The sequence below is a fragment of the Notolabrus celidotus genome, chromosome 9 (assembly GCF_009762535.1).
Source record: "Notolabrus celidotus isolate fNotCel1 chromosome 9, fNotCel1.pri, whole genome shotgun sequence".
Classification (NCBI taxonomy): Eukaryota; Metazoa; Chordata; class Actinopteri; order Labriformes; family Labridae; genus Notolabrus; species Notolabrus celidotus.
This window is the reverse complement of record NC_048280.1, coordinates 30,659,534-30,679,446: the sequence shown is the minus strand read 5'-3', so window position 1 is coordinate 30,679,446 and position 19,913 is coordinate 30,659,534. Positions and strand designations below refer to the sequence as shown.

The 19,913-nt window shown below is 39.7% G+C and overlaps 1 protein-coding gene across 1 annotated transcript in view; it reads left to right on the top strand.

Moving 5' to 3' along the window:
* hk2 (hexokinase 2) overlaps positions 1 to 19,350 on the top strand; it is a 52,952-nt gene extending 33,602 nt beyond the window's left edge. The window contains exons 8-18 of the mRNA XM_034692008.1: positions 860 to 1,021; positions 4,545 to 4,775; positions 6,023 to 6,327; positions 6,434 to 6,582; positions 8,029 to 8,148; positions 9,959 to 10,054; positions 11,508 to 11,607; positions 11,904 to 12,087; positions 13,708 to 13,863; positions 15,587 to 15,823; positions 17,787 to 19,350. Coding sequence (XP_034547899.1) covers positions 860 to 1,021; positions 4,545 to 4,775; positions 6,023 to 6,327; positions 6,434 to 6,582; positions 8,029 to 8,148; positions 9,959 to 10,054; positions 11,508 to 11,607; positions 11,904 to 12,087; positions 13,708 to 13,863; positions 15,587 to 15,823; positions 17,787 to 17,931 — 1,885 coding nt within the window. The 3' untranslated portion in view covers positions 17,932 to 19,350. The remainder of the gene's footprint in view (positions 1 to 859; positions 1,022 to 4,544; positions 4,776 to 6,022; positions 6,328 to 6,433; positions 6,583 to 8,028; positions 8,149 to 9,958; positions 10,055 to 11,507; positions 11,608 to 11,903; positions 12,088 to 13,707; positions 13,864 to 15,586; positions 15,824 to 17,786) is intronic.
* The last annotated feature ends 563 nt before the right edge of the window (positions 19,351 to 19,913 follow it).

The following is a 19,913-nucleotide window of genomic DNA, read 5'->3' as shown; positions in this document are numbered from 1 at the left end:
TATTTTGAAAGATTCCAACCCGAGCAAGGGAGAGGTTCCGGTGGCTGGTGGTGAGGCTTTCAGCAGTGTGACTGCCCCCTGGTGGCTGGCTGCAGTATAGGTCAAAAAATCCGTCAGTCAAACTTTAAAAAATGAATACAAGTTGTACGAATGTTTCTCACATCCGTATGCTGTGGTGATATGTAGTTAGTATGTGACTGTTTTGTGTTCAAGGCATCTTTTTCCTGAAAAGTTTCTTTTTCGTTAGTTATTAGAGTTGAAAAGACGGGGTTTTACTTCCGGGTTTCCTTTGATTCACAGCCGCCGTAGAGGGAAACTTCAAAGGACACACAGCGTCTCGTGACGTCACGCTGTAGGGTAGAGCTTATTACAGTGGCTTCACAGGCTCTGGCTGCACAATGGCGGCGCCCAGGAGCGGGATTTTTTGGCTTCAGAACCGTACAACGGGAAGAGGCGGAGCAACACTGTCCATTTTTATTTACAGTCTATGAACCCAAGCCCTTACTTCTGTTTAGGTGTACGCTCCACTTGGATTTTTTCAGCACTTAAATTTGCTGCCAGAAAGTCAGTTCATTTTTGCACTATTTACGGCCCGAACATAGATGTGCTCTTCCACATAAATATCGGCTACAAATATCGGTTATCGGCCTCCTTGACTGCTAATTATCGGTAACGGTAACGGCTCTGAAATAAACATATCGGTCTATCTCTAGAGTGGATGTATTCTCACAGGTTTCCTCTTTTTACCAAGCCTAAAAGCTTTGATTAAGTTCGAGCACAATGAGCAGAAGGATCTATTTTATTAAAAACAAGGATGTAATCAAAATGTTTGTTTGTCTTTTTTCATATTTGCTTGCAGGTTTGAGAAGATGATCAGCGGCATGTACATGGGGGAGATGGTGCGTCTCATCCTGGTGAAGATGACCAAAGACAAGCTGCTGTTTCAAGGCAAGACTACAGCACAGCTCCTTACAACTGGACGCTTCAAAACCAGCTACATCTATAACATTGACTCTGACAAGTAAGTCTGTGTGTGTATGTGGGAAAAGTGTCCAATGCTTCAGTGAAATCTTATGAGCTTTACTTGGACCTGGCATCATAAGGCATAAATAAGAATACTCTGCAGGCTGCATCAGTCACTAAAACTTTGTTCTCCACTGTCATCTATGAGACAGGCTGAGAATGTGTTTTTAAATTACAGCAGCAGTTGTGTGGTTTTACTTGGAGTCTGTTGACTTTCAGCATTCAGAGTTCAGCAACATTTTTTAAATATACGGCTGTCAAAGTTGTGAAATATTAAAATAATACATATGATTCAGAATCTTTAAGCTGCAAAGGTTGACTTTACACAGGTTAGTCATATGTTTGGGTATAAATAGAACATCCCAGTGAGGCTGAGTCTTTGTGATGTAAAGCTGTGCAGAGGCTCATCGCTCTGAAACAGATTGTGCTGTCAAACAGTGACATTTGAAATTATATGCATCTTATAGAGAACACTTTGATAATAATGCCCTCATGTCAGATTGAACAGCTTCTGCTTCTCAAACAGGCAACTGCAGAAGTAGTCGTTATGGTCATACGTTTCTAGAATACAAATCACAGACTCTGCATTTCTTCTGCATTTGCTTCCACTTTCAATATCTACCAGCTCTTCAATCAGACTCAGATTCGGTGATTACGTGTTTTTGTTTTTTTTAATTTTTTTTTCACATCAAGAATGTTTTATTTTGACTTTTTAGCAGGGACAGGCTGAATCACTTAACATAAGATATTACACTAGCAAAAGTGTTAAAAGAGGGAAAAGTTGACCATTTTAACACTTGATACAACCCTGAACCTGATATCTGATCAACTACATGAGTTATTTTTTTTTTATAATACTCTTTTTTATTGATTTTTCAATTTTATAAACACAAACATTGTAACAAAATAAAGCAAAACACATAGAAAACATAAAAAGTCCCACCCCAAACTAACAAAGAGCGCTGCGCTGTACATATACACAAGACAAATAAGTAAATGAAAAGACGACAGGAGACAGGTAAACATAGAGCACATATAAGAAATAAATGAAAGGGCAAACATTCCTTATCCTCCAGGCACATATGATAGGTTATGTCTTCAGCAAGAAGGAATGCAGTGGTTTCCAGATCCTCCAGAACTTGTCTGGTTTTTGATTAAGGTCATGAGTCAACTTCTCGAGAGGAATAAGAGCAGAGATTTGTGATATCCACATGTCAACTGAAGGGGCCTGGGGAGTAGACCACCGCAGTAAGATACATTTTTTAGCCAGAAACAAAAGAATTGTCAACAGAGATGTAGTGTCCGAGTCGAAGGAATTGTCTGGAGCGTGGTTAAGTAGACAGAAAGAAGGAGTCAGCGAAAGCTGTTTACCAATCACCTTCTGGATCACAGAGTGAACCTCCCTCCAGAAAGTTTGAATGCGGTCACAAGACCAAAACAAATGGATAACTGTACCTTTATGTATATTACATTTAGAACAAAGATTGGAAGTGTCAGGGTACATTCTCTGGAGGCGAACCGGTGTGTAATAGGTTCGGTGAAAAAATTTAAAGTTCTGTTCATGAATAGAGATTGAGGTACATTTAGGAAAAAACCTGCTACAAATTTTGTCCCAGTCCACATGATTAAATGTCACCTCCAGGTCGCGCTCCCATAACGACTTCAGAGGGTCATAGCCTGAAGAATCAGAATAAAGTAGTGAAGTATATATCTTGGAAATCAGTCCTTTAAGAGATTTTGCCAGAGTTACAATGTTTTCCAGCTCTGACAGTCTCATGCGGATCTTGCCTGTCCTCAATTACTGATTACGTGTTTTTAATCTGTGTTTGGTTTAATATTCGTCTCCCGTAGAGTTGAACAAGGTTCCACCAGGACACTTTTGTCATCACAAAAGGACATTTTTTCACCTTCTTTGTTGAATAGCTTTTTTTGTTTATCATGCAAAGTCACTTGAAGAGTGTGAATTTCAACTCCTAATCCATGCCAACACCTCATTGGCTGTATAAATAAGGGACATAGTATTTGGGGGCGGCAGTAGCTCAGTCCATAGGCACGAAAGGTCGCCGGTTCGAGTCCCAGTATGGATGAAGTTTGGCAAGTGGACTGGTGGCTGGAGAGGTGCTGGTTCACTTGCCTGGGCACTACAGAGGTGCACTGGAGCAAGGCACTGAACCTCCAACTGCTCTGGGTGCACTGGTTGACGGCAGTATCCTCACTCTGACATCTCTCCCTAAGCACGTTCACTGCATGTGTGTGCATTTGTACCAAAAAACTGTATGTGTTGGTCTGGCGGCGCAAATTGAGCACGAATCGAGCAATACACGCAAATTCAGCTTATCCATCGCGCTGCGATAGACAATCAGTGTGCAGATCTCTGGGTGACGTGTGGTGTGACATATGGACCAGCAGAGATTCATTCATTTGGAATATATGGGACATTGCTCATATCTCTGTACGACTCCCCAAACTCTGTGACTCTACCCGTTTTTATGGGATCAGGAATAAACAGGAGCTCACTGTGAGGAGAGTGAGTGAGGAGTATGATCTTGTGAGTTGTGAAAAACTTTGAATCTAGCTATGGGTTGTAGTAGGGACTTAGCTCTGCCCCCTTTAGGATAACCGACTTCTCCATCCAATGTTCAAGAAGGGAGACCGCACATACTCTGCAAATATATATAATGTATTTTTTAAAGTGTGAATGTGTGAGGTAATCAGCTGTATGCAGTGTTGAGTGTAAGTATGTAAATGTGTAGAGGTCCAGCAACTCAATCTAAAAACAAAAGTGTAAGGCAGTCAGCAGGCCAGGGCAGAGAGACCGAGTGGTGTGCTGCATCTCTGACAAACTCTCACTGAAGGCTCCGCCCACATCTACTTGAAACAAGAAGCCAACAAAGGGGGAAACGACAAACAATAGAAAGGTCAGCCTTGAGGCCGTGACAGCATGTCTGTTAAATTCTTCAGTCTTCATCACTGCTCAGTCTGTTGTTCATCACATTCTACAGCCACAGTCTGAGGCCCTGTTTGCACTGAAACCTTTTGCAATAGAAAATGCTCAACTATTATTTTGGTGTTCATTGACACAGAATCAGTATTTCAGGTGACTGTAAATGAAAACTTTTGAAAATGGAGTGTAATTTATGAAAAGGCATCCCCCATCCATGGCATGTAAACAAACAATATGGTTCCTCTGAAAGCGATGACATCGCAGCCCCATTCGCATGTGTTTAACTTCCTCAGCCAAATAGAAATGTGCCGGTAGGAGGATATGACTACAGAGCTGTGTTTGTGCTGCTGACTATTGAGTTTGTTAACATGCTTCTCAAGACAAAGTCTTCATGTTTGTTTGCTCTCATTGCTCTGTTGAAGAAGAACAGCTTTATGTGCAATGCATGGTTCTTTGGTGGTGTTTCATTACATTGTTAAGCATCCATGTGTACTCCAGCGGAAAATACTTTTCTGTTCTTAAAGGGGCTCTTCTTACACAACCTTAGTCAAGCATTGCTTTTGTGCCTTAACTGCAGAGATGAAAGTCTTTTGAGGGCTGAAGAGGTGCTTCGGGACCTTGGCCTGGACCCTTCACTTGAGGACTGCATTGCCACTAAGAGGGTGTGTGAGATTGTTTCTACAAGGGCTGCACACTTGTGTTCTGCTTCTCTGGTGGCGGTGCTGCGGCAGATCCGGGACAACAAAGCAGCTGAGAAGCTGCGTACCACGATTGGAGTGGACGGCTCTGTTTACAAGAATCATACCGAGTAAGTAATCCAGACAAACAAACACAAACAAACACACACACACACACACACACACACACACACACACAAACACACACCTACACACCTACCTGTGTGATGAACCTTTGAACCTATGTTTTTGATGATCTGTTTAGGGTGGCTCCAGAATTAGATGCTTTCAAAGTTTGGTCAGTTCATTCTGTCACGTTTAAGGGAAACAAAAAGAGGAGGACCCAAAGTGCAGACTAAAAATTTAAGATTTGATAACAAAAGAAAGAAAAACCTGAGAGAAAAACAAACACTTTTTTTTCAAAATCCACAAGAAGCAAGAGAAACATGTTAAGCTCTGGAGAAAACGTAACCAAACTCACAGAGGAAGACTTGACATAAAACAAGGTACACAAGGAGGATTAAAGGAATTTACAACTAATATAGAATATAACCTGAAGCACAAGGTAAATCTAACAAGACAAAGGCAATCAAAACTAAAACAAAAGCAGCACATGACAGTTTTATGGCCTGACTCTGGTTAAGCTCTTTGGATAAGAAACACAAATAACATTACAACTTGTTTTAAAATAGGCAAAGCTGAAAAAAACAAACATACATACAAACAGGTCTGTAGAAGTTTTAAATGTAGACTTTGAATCTAAAGCTGCTTTATTCAGTATTTTTTCCTATACAGTAAAATTATAATGTTCTTTGGAAGTTATATTTTAGATTAGACCTACATGTGATGGAATATGCTTTATAAATTAAAAGCTATTGCCATTGGGAATATGAGTACCCAAGCACCTAATAAAGATCCTCTGCAGGCCCAGGATTTAGTGTTAAGCTAAAATAAGTTAAGGGACAATTTTAAAATGCCAGTTGAGTCTGAAAGTACAAAAACATACTTACCATGAAGATAGTGAGCAGGTCAGACACAGAAAGAAACAGAGAGAGGCGTGCAGTAAGAGACCAGCGGCCATGTTTACAAAGAGTACCAGGGATGAAATTCTTTGATTCATGATGTGTTGTAAGAGCTTCCCCTTGAAGTTAAGAGGAGATCCTGGTGTAGATAAAAGTTTTTCACAAGCCTTTCAGAGAGCTCCTGTGAGGAAGGAGTGACAGGGGCAGTAAGGAGGACTTATAGCAGACATGAGAGATGGCGTGACACCTACATGTTTGGCGCCTTAGCTGAGCCAAGCAAAAGGAAAGGAACCACAGAGGTGGTCAACACAGCCCAGATTTATTTTGTCACAGCTTAATGTATCTTCTATTTTTAGGTTTTCCAGGAGGCTCCACAAGATGGTACGGCGACTCGTGCCAGACTGTGATGTACGCTTTCTGCAGTCTCAGTGTGGCAGCGGTAAAGGTGCTGCTATGGTAACAGCAGTTGCGTATCGTCTTGCTGCTCAAAATGCCGAGCGTCAGCGCATCCTTGACACCCTGCGTTTGAGTCGAGAGCAGCTCCTAGATGTGAAGAATCGGATGAGTGAAGCGATGGTGCGAGGTTTGTCAAGGCAATCCCATGAGCAGTCAAGTGTCAAGATGCTTCCCACCTATGTGAGATCCACACCAGACGGAACAGGTACCCTCAAAGAACCCACACCTTCCATGTTACAGAGAAGTGTTTTCATATTGTCCATCATGTAGATGTAAGCGTTCGTCATTCTCGTCTTTTATGTCCCCTTCAGAGCACGGCGACTTCTTGGCTTTGGATCTTGGGGGCTCCAGCTTCCGAGTGTTGCTGGTGCAAGTGCGAAAAGGAAAGAAGCATTCTGTTGACATGCAACAGAAGATCTACAGTATCCCACAGGAGACCATGCAGAGCACAGGGGAAGAGGTAAAACATCAATCTGGGCACTTCATAATTTACAGAATACGTTATTAACAATCTAAAAAAGATGACACTGAAGGAGAGCACTGCTTTGTTTGTAAAGTTAAAAAAACAAGTCAACAAATAATGTGTCATCAGTTGATCTGATCCTAAAACAAAGTTGTTTTTGGTCACAAGCAAACTGCAGTTGAAAAGTCACACATACATTAAAGCTTAATTCAACATGAGAAGAGGTTTGATGCTTAACAGTGGAACATTGCATTGGATTCTAGTTTGATTGTTTTCAAAACAAGGTGTGGACTAGGGTTGTAAATTTTAAGTATTCTCCGTGATCAATCTTTGGAAATTTTAACGATAAATTATTGATTAATCACACAAAAAACTTCAGCATTTTACATTTCAAGAACAATGCCAAATGCATTTTTTCCCCTAAATCAAATGTTCCTTATTTACACAATATATATTATTGACAATATTGAATAGTTATGGATCATATTGAGGCATACAAATTGTTAAACAAGCTGAATATCAAGGTGTGGAGCAGATGCAAGAAGATAATCTCTGGGGATGTACAGTCATATAAAGTGAAGGCTCAGACCTCAACATGTGGATTTACTGCAACATCCGCCTTTTCATTCTTATTGAGAAAAATAAGCATATGTACGTAGTCAGCTATCAGCCGGGAGCACAGCCCCGAGCTGAGTGTCTCCGCTGTGCGCAACACCTTCAAGCAGCTGATGCACATCAAAACATGCTTCAAACCTAAAACACCTCCATGATAGATGAACGAAATATGGAACCACATGATGTTTGCTCCACGTGATAGAAAACCATAAACAAAAAAACTTATTCCAGTAAGTTCTTAACAATCAATTAATCAATACTCAATTCATTTTTAACATCGCTAGTCTAAACCGTGTGGAAAATGAAAATAGGAACATGATGTTACATTTTGAAACACAATGAAATCCTGTTTTTTATTAGAAATGGCACAAAGACAGCAAAAATGAGTTTTTAGTTTAGCAACATTTTTCAAATATACGGCGGGCAAAGTTGTGAAATATTAAAATAATACATATGATTCAGAATCTTTAAGCTGCAAAGGTTGTTTACACAGGTTAGTCATATGTTTGAGTATAAAAAGAACATCCCAGTGAGGCTGAGTCTTTGTGATGTAAAGCTGTGGAGAGGCTCACCGCTCTGTAAAAGATTGTGCAGTCAAACAGTGACATTTGAAATGATATGCATGTTGTAGAGAACATTTCTTTATTAATGCCCTCATGTCAGATTGAACAGCTTCTGCTTCTTAAACAGAGAATAATTGAATCAAACTGCAGAAGTAGTGGTTATGGTCATACATTTGTAGAATACAAATCACAGAGTCCTTTATCTGTAATATCTGTATACCTCTGCACTTCTTCTGCATTTTCTTCCATTTTCAATATCTGCCAGCTCTTCAATCACATCGTGGACTGCATCGCTGACTTTCTGGATTACATAGGCATGAGAGGGGCATCCTTACCTCTGGGATTTACCTTCTCCTTCCCCTGTCATCAAAGCAGACTGGATCAGGTAATGTTTGATGTAATGTCAATCAAATTTAGCAGGGTGGGCAATCATACAAATGATACCCTATTAAACTGACCCGTTTAACCACACATTAACCTAAACCTCAACTGTGCATGATATTAAAGCAACAGCAACCAGGGCTGTATCAACTGTGTCATTCTTCGTCCTTTTTACAATATACTTAAAAATATCATCATCATTTAAGATTGAATAGAAATATAATGCTCTTATCATATTAGAATGAGGCTATGGCATTTTGCTTCTATGGCTCTACCCATTATCACAGATGAGTAAGAAAACACTCGTACAAATACGCACTCACCTTGGCCTGTGTCTGTGAAGTATGATGTGTTTGTTTTGTCTCTGGAGGGTATCAGGAAACAGGTAGAAAGGCTGAAAGTGATAAATTGTGGTAGATATAGTGGTAAATTGAAAAGCAGGTTCATACATATTGAGTTGAAATATCGTGATGGAAGATAAATGAAGTGCACATCTAAAAGCATCTGGTGCGTTGACCTGAGTGCTCTGGCTGGAGCATGCAGGTGCAAACAGTCACTCAGGTATGGAGGTGCCAACCCATGTAAACTTTAAAAACCAACAACACAATCATGAACTGGATCCTGAAACTGACAGGAAGCCAGTGAAGGGAATCCAGTACAGGCGTGATGTGATCTCGCCGTCTCCTCCCAGTCAGCAGGCGTGCAGCTGCATTTTGGACCTGCTGTAGGCGACAAAGAGACGACTGATTAACACCAACATACAAAGAATTACAATAGTCCTCATGAAGAGGGAGGTAGGCCTTTACTTTGCCTAGAAGTCTCAACAGGAAGAAGCTCATCTTCACAACAGAGCAAATCTGTTGTCAAACTGAAAAGTACTGTCAATGATGACACCAGGGTTCCTGACAGAAGGGTGACAGTGAGACACTAAATTACCCAAAACACTGTTTATGCCATCAAGAAGATCAGGTTTACCAAAAACAATCATTTCACTTTTCTTTTCATATCGTATGTAGTGAAACAATGTAATGTAATATTTGTGAATTGTCTGAACATTTGTATAAAATGCAAAGTTACTTACAATACTACATTAGAAGACATCAGATTGAGTTCATTCATTTTGGATAAATATAGCACAACGCTATTTCCCACAATAAGGTGGTATGCAACATTTTAATTTCAAGTTAAAGTAATTAACTTGTATCATGATTCTTTGTTTATTAGTTAGTTTATTTGACAGGGACCATGCACAACACAACTGCTGAGTCAGAGTCAGCTAAAGGAGCTAATTGACATCTGTGGTCTCTGGGCAGGAATCTCAGAACACACAATACAATCTAATTTTCAAACAACTAAACACAATACAAAATTTATACACAACAGTATGTCACATTAACACATATATCTTAAAGACTGTTGTTTACAAAGATGAAGTAATGTGCCATTACAGGAGAAAATCTAGTTACAGCAGCCCTTGCCATGATCTTCGTGTGTATGTTACGTTAGTCAGATGCTTGGCAAGGCAAGGCAGCTTTATTTGTATAGCGCATTTCATACACGAGGGCAACTCAATGTGCTTTACATTAAGACATTAAAAGCATTGGAGACATTCAGACAGGCACAAAAGAACACAATTAAAATGACAAATATGATAAAACAGAAAAGAAAAGGAAAATTAGAAATATATTAAAAATTACATTTTTTTATTTAAAGTGGGTTAAAATGAGCTAAGATAGGAAGGCGTGTGTTGTTGGTACACAGTGAATCACACACTTGAACATAAATCAATGGTGGCCTTTTTATTTTTCCTCAAGGGCATTCTTCTGAAGTGGACAAAGGGTTTCAAGGCGAGTGGCTGTGAGGGGCAAGATGTCATTATGTTACTCAAAGATGCTGTCCGCCGCAGACAGGTCAGTATTTATGTGAACTGTTCCTGAGACACAGCCTGTGAGTCACTCTTGAAACACATAATAAGTTGAATAACAATGGTTTACAGACAACTTGTACTCTGACTGGAAGATAATGATCTGTCTCTCTGTTGTGAACTCAAAGGAGCAGTCATCTTCTTGATGTGCAGACTTGAGCTGAAAAAGTGACACTGATCATGTTTGTTTCCTCAGAGATTTATGTTTTGATTCAGCCATCACATATTTAGGTGTCATCTTCTTCACCCTGAAGTCTGTCCAGAATAGTCTTTCCCTATCCTCTTCACTTTAAAGCAAGATAGGATCTTATTAGGGTCTTTCCATTAAACCTTGAATAAATGGGACATAAAAAACACATTGAACACTATTTAACCACAACACTTTTATTAGCTATTAGAATAATAAAGGTTATCTGTATTCATGCATTCATTTGGATGAAATTAAATGCATTTACCAACAAACATGTAAACAAAGAAGCGCTGTTTTGAAGCCGATCATCGGCGGGAGCCATATTGAAAATGCTGAACTCAACCTAACTTCTGTCGGGCTAGTGTGAGTTAAAGAGGTGGGCATTGAGCCTCCTCGCCAACAGCTACAGTGTTCCTGCCTGTCAATCAAGTCAGTCATGTCCTTAAATGGGCAAAACTCGTCATCTCTTCAGAAATGAATTCACCCCCCGGACAGCGTGTGCCAATAAAGAAATTAGCTCTTCATACCAAAGCTGTTTTCTGAACTAGGCAGTAAACGTGTTTATTTCTGCTGCAAAGATCGTCGCTTTGAACTGGTGTATATGCGGTTTCAAGTGTTTCTGCAGCTAGCCTCAAGTGGACACTCAATGAACTACAGTTTACTTGTGCATGGGCTTCATATTTTGAGACCGGAGGTTGCTGCTTGGTAAAAATCTGTCCTGAACAGAAGTCAGTCCAATCAAGTCACGGCCGTTTTGGAGCCTCAACAAAAGAAAATATATCTATATAATTGTGCCTTTTTTCAAAGTAACTTTTTATTTATTTTTTAAGTCATATATTTGAAAATGTTTGCCTTTTATTGGACAGGACAGCTGAAGAGAGACAGGAAATGTGGGGAGTGGAGGACATGGAGTAAATGGTCGAGGCTGGAAAGAAAAGAGTATTTTAGAGTTATTTTAAGTCCCTCCTTTGTCAAATGATATTTATGCCAGAGAAGACGAAGAAGACACGAAGCCAAGGTGCATTCAGCCAGTGTATTTAATATTTAGATATTCTACACTTTGCATCTGCTGTTAAGTTGACTTCCATGTCTTCCAGCCCACAGACTCCTACTGTGTGTTCACAGTTCGATATTTCTTTTAAGTCTTTTTAACAAGTTTTTGAAGCTATCGCTCTTCACCTTAGATCTAATATTTTTTGATTGTTTTGCTGGGAAATGAAAATCATCATCAGTTTGTCACTGCTTCCAGGAGTTTGACTTGAACTTTGTGGCAGTGGTAAATGACACAGTGGGGACAATGATGACATGTGGCTATGAAGACCCCCAATGTGAAGTGGGACTCATTGTTGGTAAGTCTGTTTGCCCTCAGCTACTTCTTTTAATCAATCAATCAATCCAGAAAGCAATTGTATTATTAATATAACTAATGAATGATCAATGTTATCTGAAGACACTTGACATAAAGAGCAGACTCATTGTTACATGCAAATGAAGCATGAACATCTTTGACTGTGAAAAGACCTGGAGTTGTTTAAAAATATATTTGTTTTAGTGTGGGATGAAAAAACAAAACAAATGCATGAACTTCCTGAAGTTATCTTTTATAACTGTGCTTGTGATAACTTCTCGACTGTAATAAACTCAGGCACAGGCACCAATGCCTGCTACATGGAGGAAATGCGGAACATCGAACTGGTGGAGGGAGGGGAAGGTCGGATGTGTGTCAACATGGAGTGGGGAGCCTTTGGGGAATATGGGGAACTTGATGACTTCTGCACTGAGTTTGATCACGTTGTGGATGAGAGCTCTAACTACCCCGGGAAACAAAGGTACTGGATGAGTGATATCTGACCGATCAAATCTGCCCTGTAGTTTCTACGAATAACCAAAAACCAGCTCAAACTGCATCACATGTCAACAAATACTCAGTATAAACCAAACATGTCAGTGACGATTCTACATACACTCAACATTTTGTTTTAAAAGTTTTGTTCTTGTGTGCCATGATTGATGATTGACCCTTGGTTGATGACCAAACATGTAATGTTGAAAAACAAGTAACTTGAAGTATTACAGGAGAGGGGAAACAGAGAAACCAAATACACACAGGGTAACGAGCAACAGGTGTGGACACAGGTGAAACTAATCAGTGCAATCAAAATGTAGGGAAACACAAAGGCAGGGAGTAAAACTAAACCAGACACACAGGGAGCAAGAACTACAAAATAAAACATGAAACTTAGACTACAACTACACACAAGGAATACAACACAACACAAGGTACCAAGAGACACAAGGAGGTCTTCAGGAACTTATAACTAATACAGAATATAAACGGGGCTGAAAGGCAAGGTGAACCTACAACTATATGACAGGAAAGCAAACAAAAGCAATCAAAACCAAACAAAAGCAACATATGACAGTCTCTGCGAGGAGTTTTTGACTGGCTGTGAAACAGATTGAAATAAATACTGATACTTTTTTAAGACCAGAGCAAAGATACATCTGACTGATAACAGAAAACAGGAGGAGATGTTCTGTCTGGAAACATGACTGACAGAGGACGTGGTCATTAAAGATAAAACAGGCATTAATTTCTCCACAGGGGCAAATCAACAAACAAGAAGTTCCTCACATGAGCTTTAGATTACAAGATAGTGCAAGATTGTCAAACTGGTTGCACAAGAAAAGCTGGACACCAAAATAGATTTGCTTGAATTTGATGTTTTCAGATAAAAAATAATGGTAATAACAAAAACATTCTGATTAAGATGAATAAAGTATCTACTTCATTTCTCCAAATGATTTACACAGTCAGTTTGTTCATTGTTATATGTAAAAACAGCTTTGGTTTTAGAGGCACTATATTAGAGAACATTGGAACTGTGTGCAGTTCATGAGGGGATAAGGCTGTGCAATGTGGACACATAACTCACTTGTAAACACAGAGGACTCAAAGAAGTCCCCTGACTTCAGCAGCTCGTATAAACAAGTCTGCTGTTCCTGCTGCTCCAAGACCACCAAATCTTCCTGTACGGACAATGTGTGGGCAGATTGATCTCTATTTTTAGTCCTAACACAGTGAGCTGGTTGATTGATCATGCGGTCAACCCTGAGATGCCTCAGGGTAGACATCCATTACTTTAAATAAAGAATCTGGAGTGCAGTAAATCCTTTACATTAGCAGTCTTCAAAACAAGAGCACTGGGAGGAGAGGGTGGAGACTTATAAAGGAGCTGGAGGTGGTGCAGCCTCTCTCAGATGACCTGCTAATTTATGCCAATTAAACCTACCTCTGCAGCAACTTTGCTACAGGAACCTTTGTTTTTTTACCAAGCTTTCACCCGTAAACTAATGAACTGTAGCATTTCATCATTGTTATTTTCAGCATGTCTGTATCTGCACAGTATCTGTCGAGAGTAATCAGATTGGGTTTGTTTCTCTCTGAGGTACGAGAAGATGATCAGCGGCATGTACCTGGGGGAAATAGTGAGGAACGTTCTGATGGATTACACCTCCAAGGGCTTGCTCTTCAGAGGCAAACTGTCGGAGCGACTCAAGACGCGGGGGATCTTTGAGACCAAGTTCCTGGCACAGATTGAAAAGTGAGTGATAGACAGCTCTTGTGTTGGTTCACTGTGAACGGAACAGTGGGAGCGGTCCAGCTACACGCCAAGTGATATGTCTAAAACATACAGAGAAACCTGAAAGTGGAGCAGGCTGACATCATGGAGGCGCTGCATAAACCTGCAGCTTTTTGGTACCAGAAATATTTTATTTATTGAAGGATGTTTTCCCCTCTAGCATGTAAAATGCTGTGCTGCAGGGTATCGTCAAACCAGCTGAGGAAAAAACCTTTAACTCAAATACCTAGCTAAAGTAACTTAGTGATCAGAAAACAACAAGAACTTAAAGTCATGGATGATGATAAACATTTCATATGATAATCATTGAAAATACAGGCTTGGGGCTCCGTTACTTAGCAAGACTCAGTTAGCGAAGGATCATCTGGCCTCACTAAGCTGCTTCTTAGCTCTGATTTATCAGCCTGCTTCAGTAAGCATGGATTCACATGACACATCTCAGCTTTGTTGTCACAAAGCAATCTCAGGGATTACTTTTACAGAGGCATTCAACAAAGATCTCTGAGACTGGTTTGAGACAACAAAGCTAAGAAGTATCAACACGCGGATTAGGGATGTAAGGATACACAGTTGCAATATATATTTTTTCTCTCATATTTCTTTGTAAACAAAGTAATCCTTTTTCTTTTTTAAGGTGTGTTGTAACTCAAAACCACTGCACACAAAAATACCTTGTTTGCAAATTTCAGAAAAATTATAGAGAAATGGAAAGTGAACAATTCCCAAATTAAAGTAAATATTAAAGCAAATAAGGTAAATCTCTTTAAACTAGGGATGTAAATTTCAAGAATTCTCTGTGATCGATCTCTGGAAATGTTAACGATCAATTATCGTTTAATCATTAAAAAAACGTGAATGTTTTCCATGTCAAAAAGAATGCCAAATGCGTTTTTTTGCCACTAAATCAAATTTTCCTTCACGACACAATGTATATTACTGACGGTATTAAACAGCTTCTGATCATATTGAGGTGTTCAAAATGTTAAACACGCTGAATATCAACATGAGGAGCAGGCTTATAAATAATCACTGTGGACGAATGGTCATAGAGTGAAGACTCAGACTACAACATGTGGATTTACTGCAACAAGGGAACTGAACAGGATCATATTTCAGACTCACAGTGTCCAGTTTTCTGCCTACTCATTCTTATTGAGAAAAATAAGCATGTGAACAAGGTCATGTGTCAGCCGGGAGTGCAACCGGGTCATAATCAGTCCGGCAGTGGAGAAAAACGGCGCTCGTGGAGACCTGTCACTCAGCCGCAGCCCCCAGCTCAGTGTCTCCGCTGTGTGCAGTCAGCTGATTCTGAAACATTCTTTAAACTTAAAACACCTCCACTCAGCGAGTGAAGAGAGAACAGCGCAAGAGACTTAATGATGTTGAACAAGCGGAGTAAAGTGTAGATAGCGCCTTATTCTGTTTAAAGATAATATCCAGATACAAATTATGTTGAATCGATTTTAATCCACCCTTATTTGTAACAATTTTTTACCAATTTTGGATATACCCTTACATCCCTAGTCTTTGTTAATAATACAACATAGAGTACAGTCTAGACCCGCTCTCTTTGTAAAGCGTCTCAACATTTCTTGTGATTTGGCGCTATATAAAAAAGATTGATTGGTTTGTTGATGCCCATGTTTCACATGTGTAACCCTCGTCCTTCTCCCTGATCCCAAAGGGATCGTCTGGCGATGCGACAGGTCCGCTCCATTCTGCAGCACCTGGGCCTCACCAGCTCCACGTGTGACGACAGCGTCCTGGTGAAGGAGGTGTGCAGTGTGGTCGCCCGCCGTGCAGCTCAGCTCTGTGGTGCCGGTTTAGCCGCCATGGTCGACAAGATCCGAGAGAACCGCAACCTGAATCAGCTGTCCATCACTGTGGGAGTGGATGGCACCCTTTACAAGACACACCCTCAGTAAGGAGCTGTCACGTTCTTCCTGTTTCCAAATTAGGTCACCAAACAGAAATAGAGAATTCAGCTTTTTCACTACCTTTATTCAATCATCCTGCCTTGATTCTGTGCAGCTAAAGAGCCTTCTTCTCACTCTGTGCGTAAAGTTCATCCTCATCATCATAATCAATGAACTAATGAAGAGTTTAATGGAGGTCAGATCCATTTCAAGAGCACTGAGAGTTTCTTTAATTTCCTTATTCTTTAACAGTTTACTTCAGTGATTTTCGATTTGTATAACCTCAGGGAGTATCAGAGTGGACTTGATGTCTAATATAGTGTGAACCATGTTAACAGCTCAGTGTGGGTCACAATCAGACTCCTCATTTATTCATTAACAATGAAAAAAACAGTCGAACGCCAAGTGGTAAAGCTGGTCTTATGATGCAGTTTAATGTTGACTGAAGTGATGCTCGACATTCAGTGATGACCCAAAATGATATTTGAATTATTATGATCATGTATTATTATTGTTTTAGGCCAGAAGGTTTTTAATTGTGATATTATTAACTTAATTAGGGTGTAAGAAAATGTACTTTTACACCAAACACTTAAAGTTTATAAAGTAAGTCAACTTTATTTCGTATAGCGTCTTTCACAAAGCATAGTCACAAAGTGCTTCACAGAGTATCAACAAGAAAATACAATGTGCAATAAATAAGATTATAATGCAAGCAGACAAAGTAACAACAAATTGCATAAGATGGTCAAAAGCCATAGCAAACAAATGTGTCTTAAGATGCTTTTTAAAAGTCTCAGTGGAGACAGCACAGCGCACTTGGAGCAGAAGATTGTTCCACAGAGTCGGAGGGAGCCATAAGCTCAAAGGCGCGGTCACCTTTAGGTTTTTAGCCTGACACAAGGCACAGCAAGTAAACCCTGGTCTGAGGATCTGAGGGGTCTACTCGGGATGTAAGGGTGGAGCAGGTCGAAGGTATATGTGGGTTCTTGATGATGGATTGCTTTATATGTTAATTTGAGGATCTTAAACTGTACTCTGGATTTGATTGGCAGCCAATGTAAGGAGATTAGGATGGGGGTGATGTGGGTTGTTTTACTGGACCTGGTTAACAGTCTTGCGGCAGCATTTTCCCTCATCATTACCCGAACCCCCTCCATCCACCACATCACTCCTGTCCTCCAACTGTCCTCAGTTCCGTATTCAGTTCAAAGTCCTCCTGCTAACATTCAAGCCCATCCACAACCTCGCCCCCCCATATCTGTCCGACCTCCTCCATGTTCCCACTACCTCCCGCTCCCTCAGAGAAAGGCACCTTTAAAAAACATTTCTTCTTCTTCTTCTTCTTCTTCTTCTTATTATTATTATTATTATTATTATTATTATTTTGAATGAATTGTAGTCGGTCATGAGAGGATTAATAAGGCTGGTGAAAAGAGAATTGCAATAATCAAGCTGTGAGGAAATAAAAGCATAAACCAGCTTTTCTAACTGCATGTGAGACCAGGGATTTAATTTTAGCTATGTTTCTTTGGTGGAAGTAACATGAATGGGTTATTGATTGAATGTGTTGGTCAAAAAGAAATCCATTATCAAAGGTACACAAAGATTTCTGAGAGATTTTTTCACAGACGTAGAAAGGGAATCCAGATAATCAGTAACCCTGGCCGCATTGCAGTCAGAGGCAATAACGAGGACCTCAGTTTTTTTTGTGTTTCACTGAAGGAAATTGTCATTCATCCAGTCCTGTACAGCAGTCCAACCGTTGAGCAGAGTAGACAGTTTTTCAGTGTCATCAAGCTTAAAAGAAACATACAATTGAATGTCGTCAGCATAACAGTGATAGGAGATTCCCTAAAGTTGAGAAACCTCAGCTGTACTTCATATTTATAAAACCTCACAATTACAGTCCATCTAATATAAGATATTAATATTGAAGCTTGATTAATCTCTTTTCTCTTTCTAAAGTTTCTCCAGCATCATGCAAGAGACACTGCAAGATTTGGCTCCGCAGTGTCAGGTGACTTTCCACAAGTCAGAGGACGGGAGTGGGAAGGGAGCAGCTCTGATCACAGCTGTGGCCTGTCGGGTCAAAAACGAGGAGCAGCACTGAAAGGGTTTGACAGCAGCTGACAGGTCGAGCCAGAGCCTCTAAGACTGACACACTGTAATAGGCCAGGAAAGTAAAGTCCCACAGGCCTGGCCCTGAGTTTTCAAATTTTTACAGCTGTAGAGTTTAATCTGACATGACACGTGTGACTCTGAGTCCATCGCATGATTTTAGTATGTAGCTTCAGAAATTAGTTCATCATAGTTAAACATTGTTCATTGTGTGTGTAGAGAGTTGCACCTTTAGAGAAATATGACTGTTACAAGCTGTGGGGCTTATTTTTGTACACTCCCTCTATTTATACAGCAGGTCAAACATCACATCCTCAGGATCGAGTGAGAAGAAAGACACTGTAAAAGGAATTTCGTTGGTAATTAGTAGAGTTTTGTCGACACCAGATACAGAAAAGTTTCACCCTTGAATATCAGGCTCTACCTGGAAATACTCTGAGTAACTACATGAAATGCACCTGCAGGATTTTTGTATTACGAATACATTTTTAAAACAGTGCCTTTAGCTCTATATTATATCAAATCAAAACTGAATGCATTTTTCCACAGCACATGTATGGCTTCACATCAACTTTACAGTCACCTTTGATGCCTTTTAGTTTCGTTAGTTTAGTTATGTCATCGCAGCATAACTCATAATAATGGGTCATTAAAATCACATCGGAAAGCAAGTAAGTAAGTAAAGCAGGTGAATTGAGTTGATCTACCACTGATAAGAAAAGCCTTTATTTTGTGTGAGCACATCTAAAACCTGTTGCGAGCTTAGCCCCCCATCAAACCGTTCCAAAAGGGATTAACAAAGGCATCTGTGTTTGCTTCACTGAAGGGGGGACTCAATAAAACCGCAGTGGTGTGAAAGTAAAATCCAAAGATAAGCAGCGCTCCGGGGGTTAAAGGGGATTCAAAGGAATAATGAGGGTGTTAAATCTTGTATTTTTTCTTACTGTGTGTTTGTTTTATTTTATTTATTTTTTCTCTCATGTATTTAATTTGGATTGTATGAAGAAATACAAATATTGACCATCTATGGCATCCAGTCAGCTGTCCACTGTCCATACAGGAATCTCTGAAAGTTACCGAATCAAAGAAAAGTACAATTAATTAAACTATGTGACAACCATAAACAAATCTCCACCAGTGGGAACAAGTGTTTTTGGAGTTGTTCCAAAAGACCCTCGATATTTTATATTATTCTATCCATTTCACTGATTACACCAGAATAAACATCTCCCTGTGCTACACTGATATCTGCTCCAGTAAGTACTTGTCCAATATTTATAGAAGAAAGCTTGTTTTTCTGCTTTTTCATTTAGATGTAGGCTAACAGCTGTTTTACGATGATCATTGATGTACTGCTGCAGTCTGAACAATGTCATGAAGCAAAACATCCACAATATAGTAATTGTCTGAACTGCTGTCTGTTCTTATTCAATGCTTGTTGATGTCAATGCTCGAACATGCACACACTTGGGACTGCTTCAATCTAACAAACAGAGATTCTGGGATTAGCAAATGTCAATAATATTAATGAGGCCTAACCAAAAACGCTGATGAATACAGTACATGATTACAAAATGTGTTGCATTGATTCTAGAAACAAAAGAATACAAAATAACTCGGTCTAAAAACTAACTGGGTTAATCTCCTTTATCAAAGGTTCAAGGTTATTTATTGTCATTACATGTTCCCACATAAAAAACAAATCTCTCCTTGGGACCAGCAGTGTACATGGGCAGTAAATCCTATTATAACTTAGACTTAAATAACTTAGCATAATAACTATATACAAGTAATAATAACAGTTTAAAATAAGAGTATGGGACAGTGACATGGCAGGCAGAGTAGTGTAGGTGAGTGAGTGTGACACAGAGTTAAGCATTTTCTTGCTGTTTCTACCTGTAGCTTTGAATTCTGTAATAAGATGCATCACTTTTTTACATGCAGTGCACATCTTTTCTTGCCAAAATGAGACGA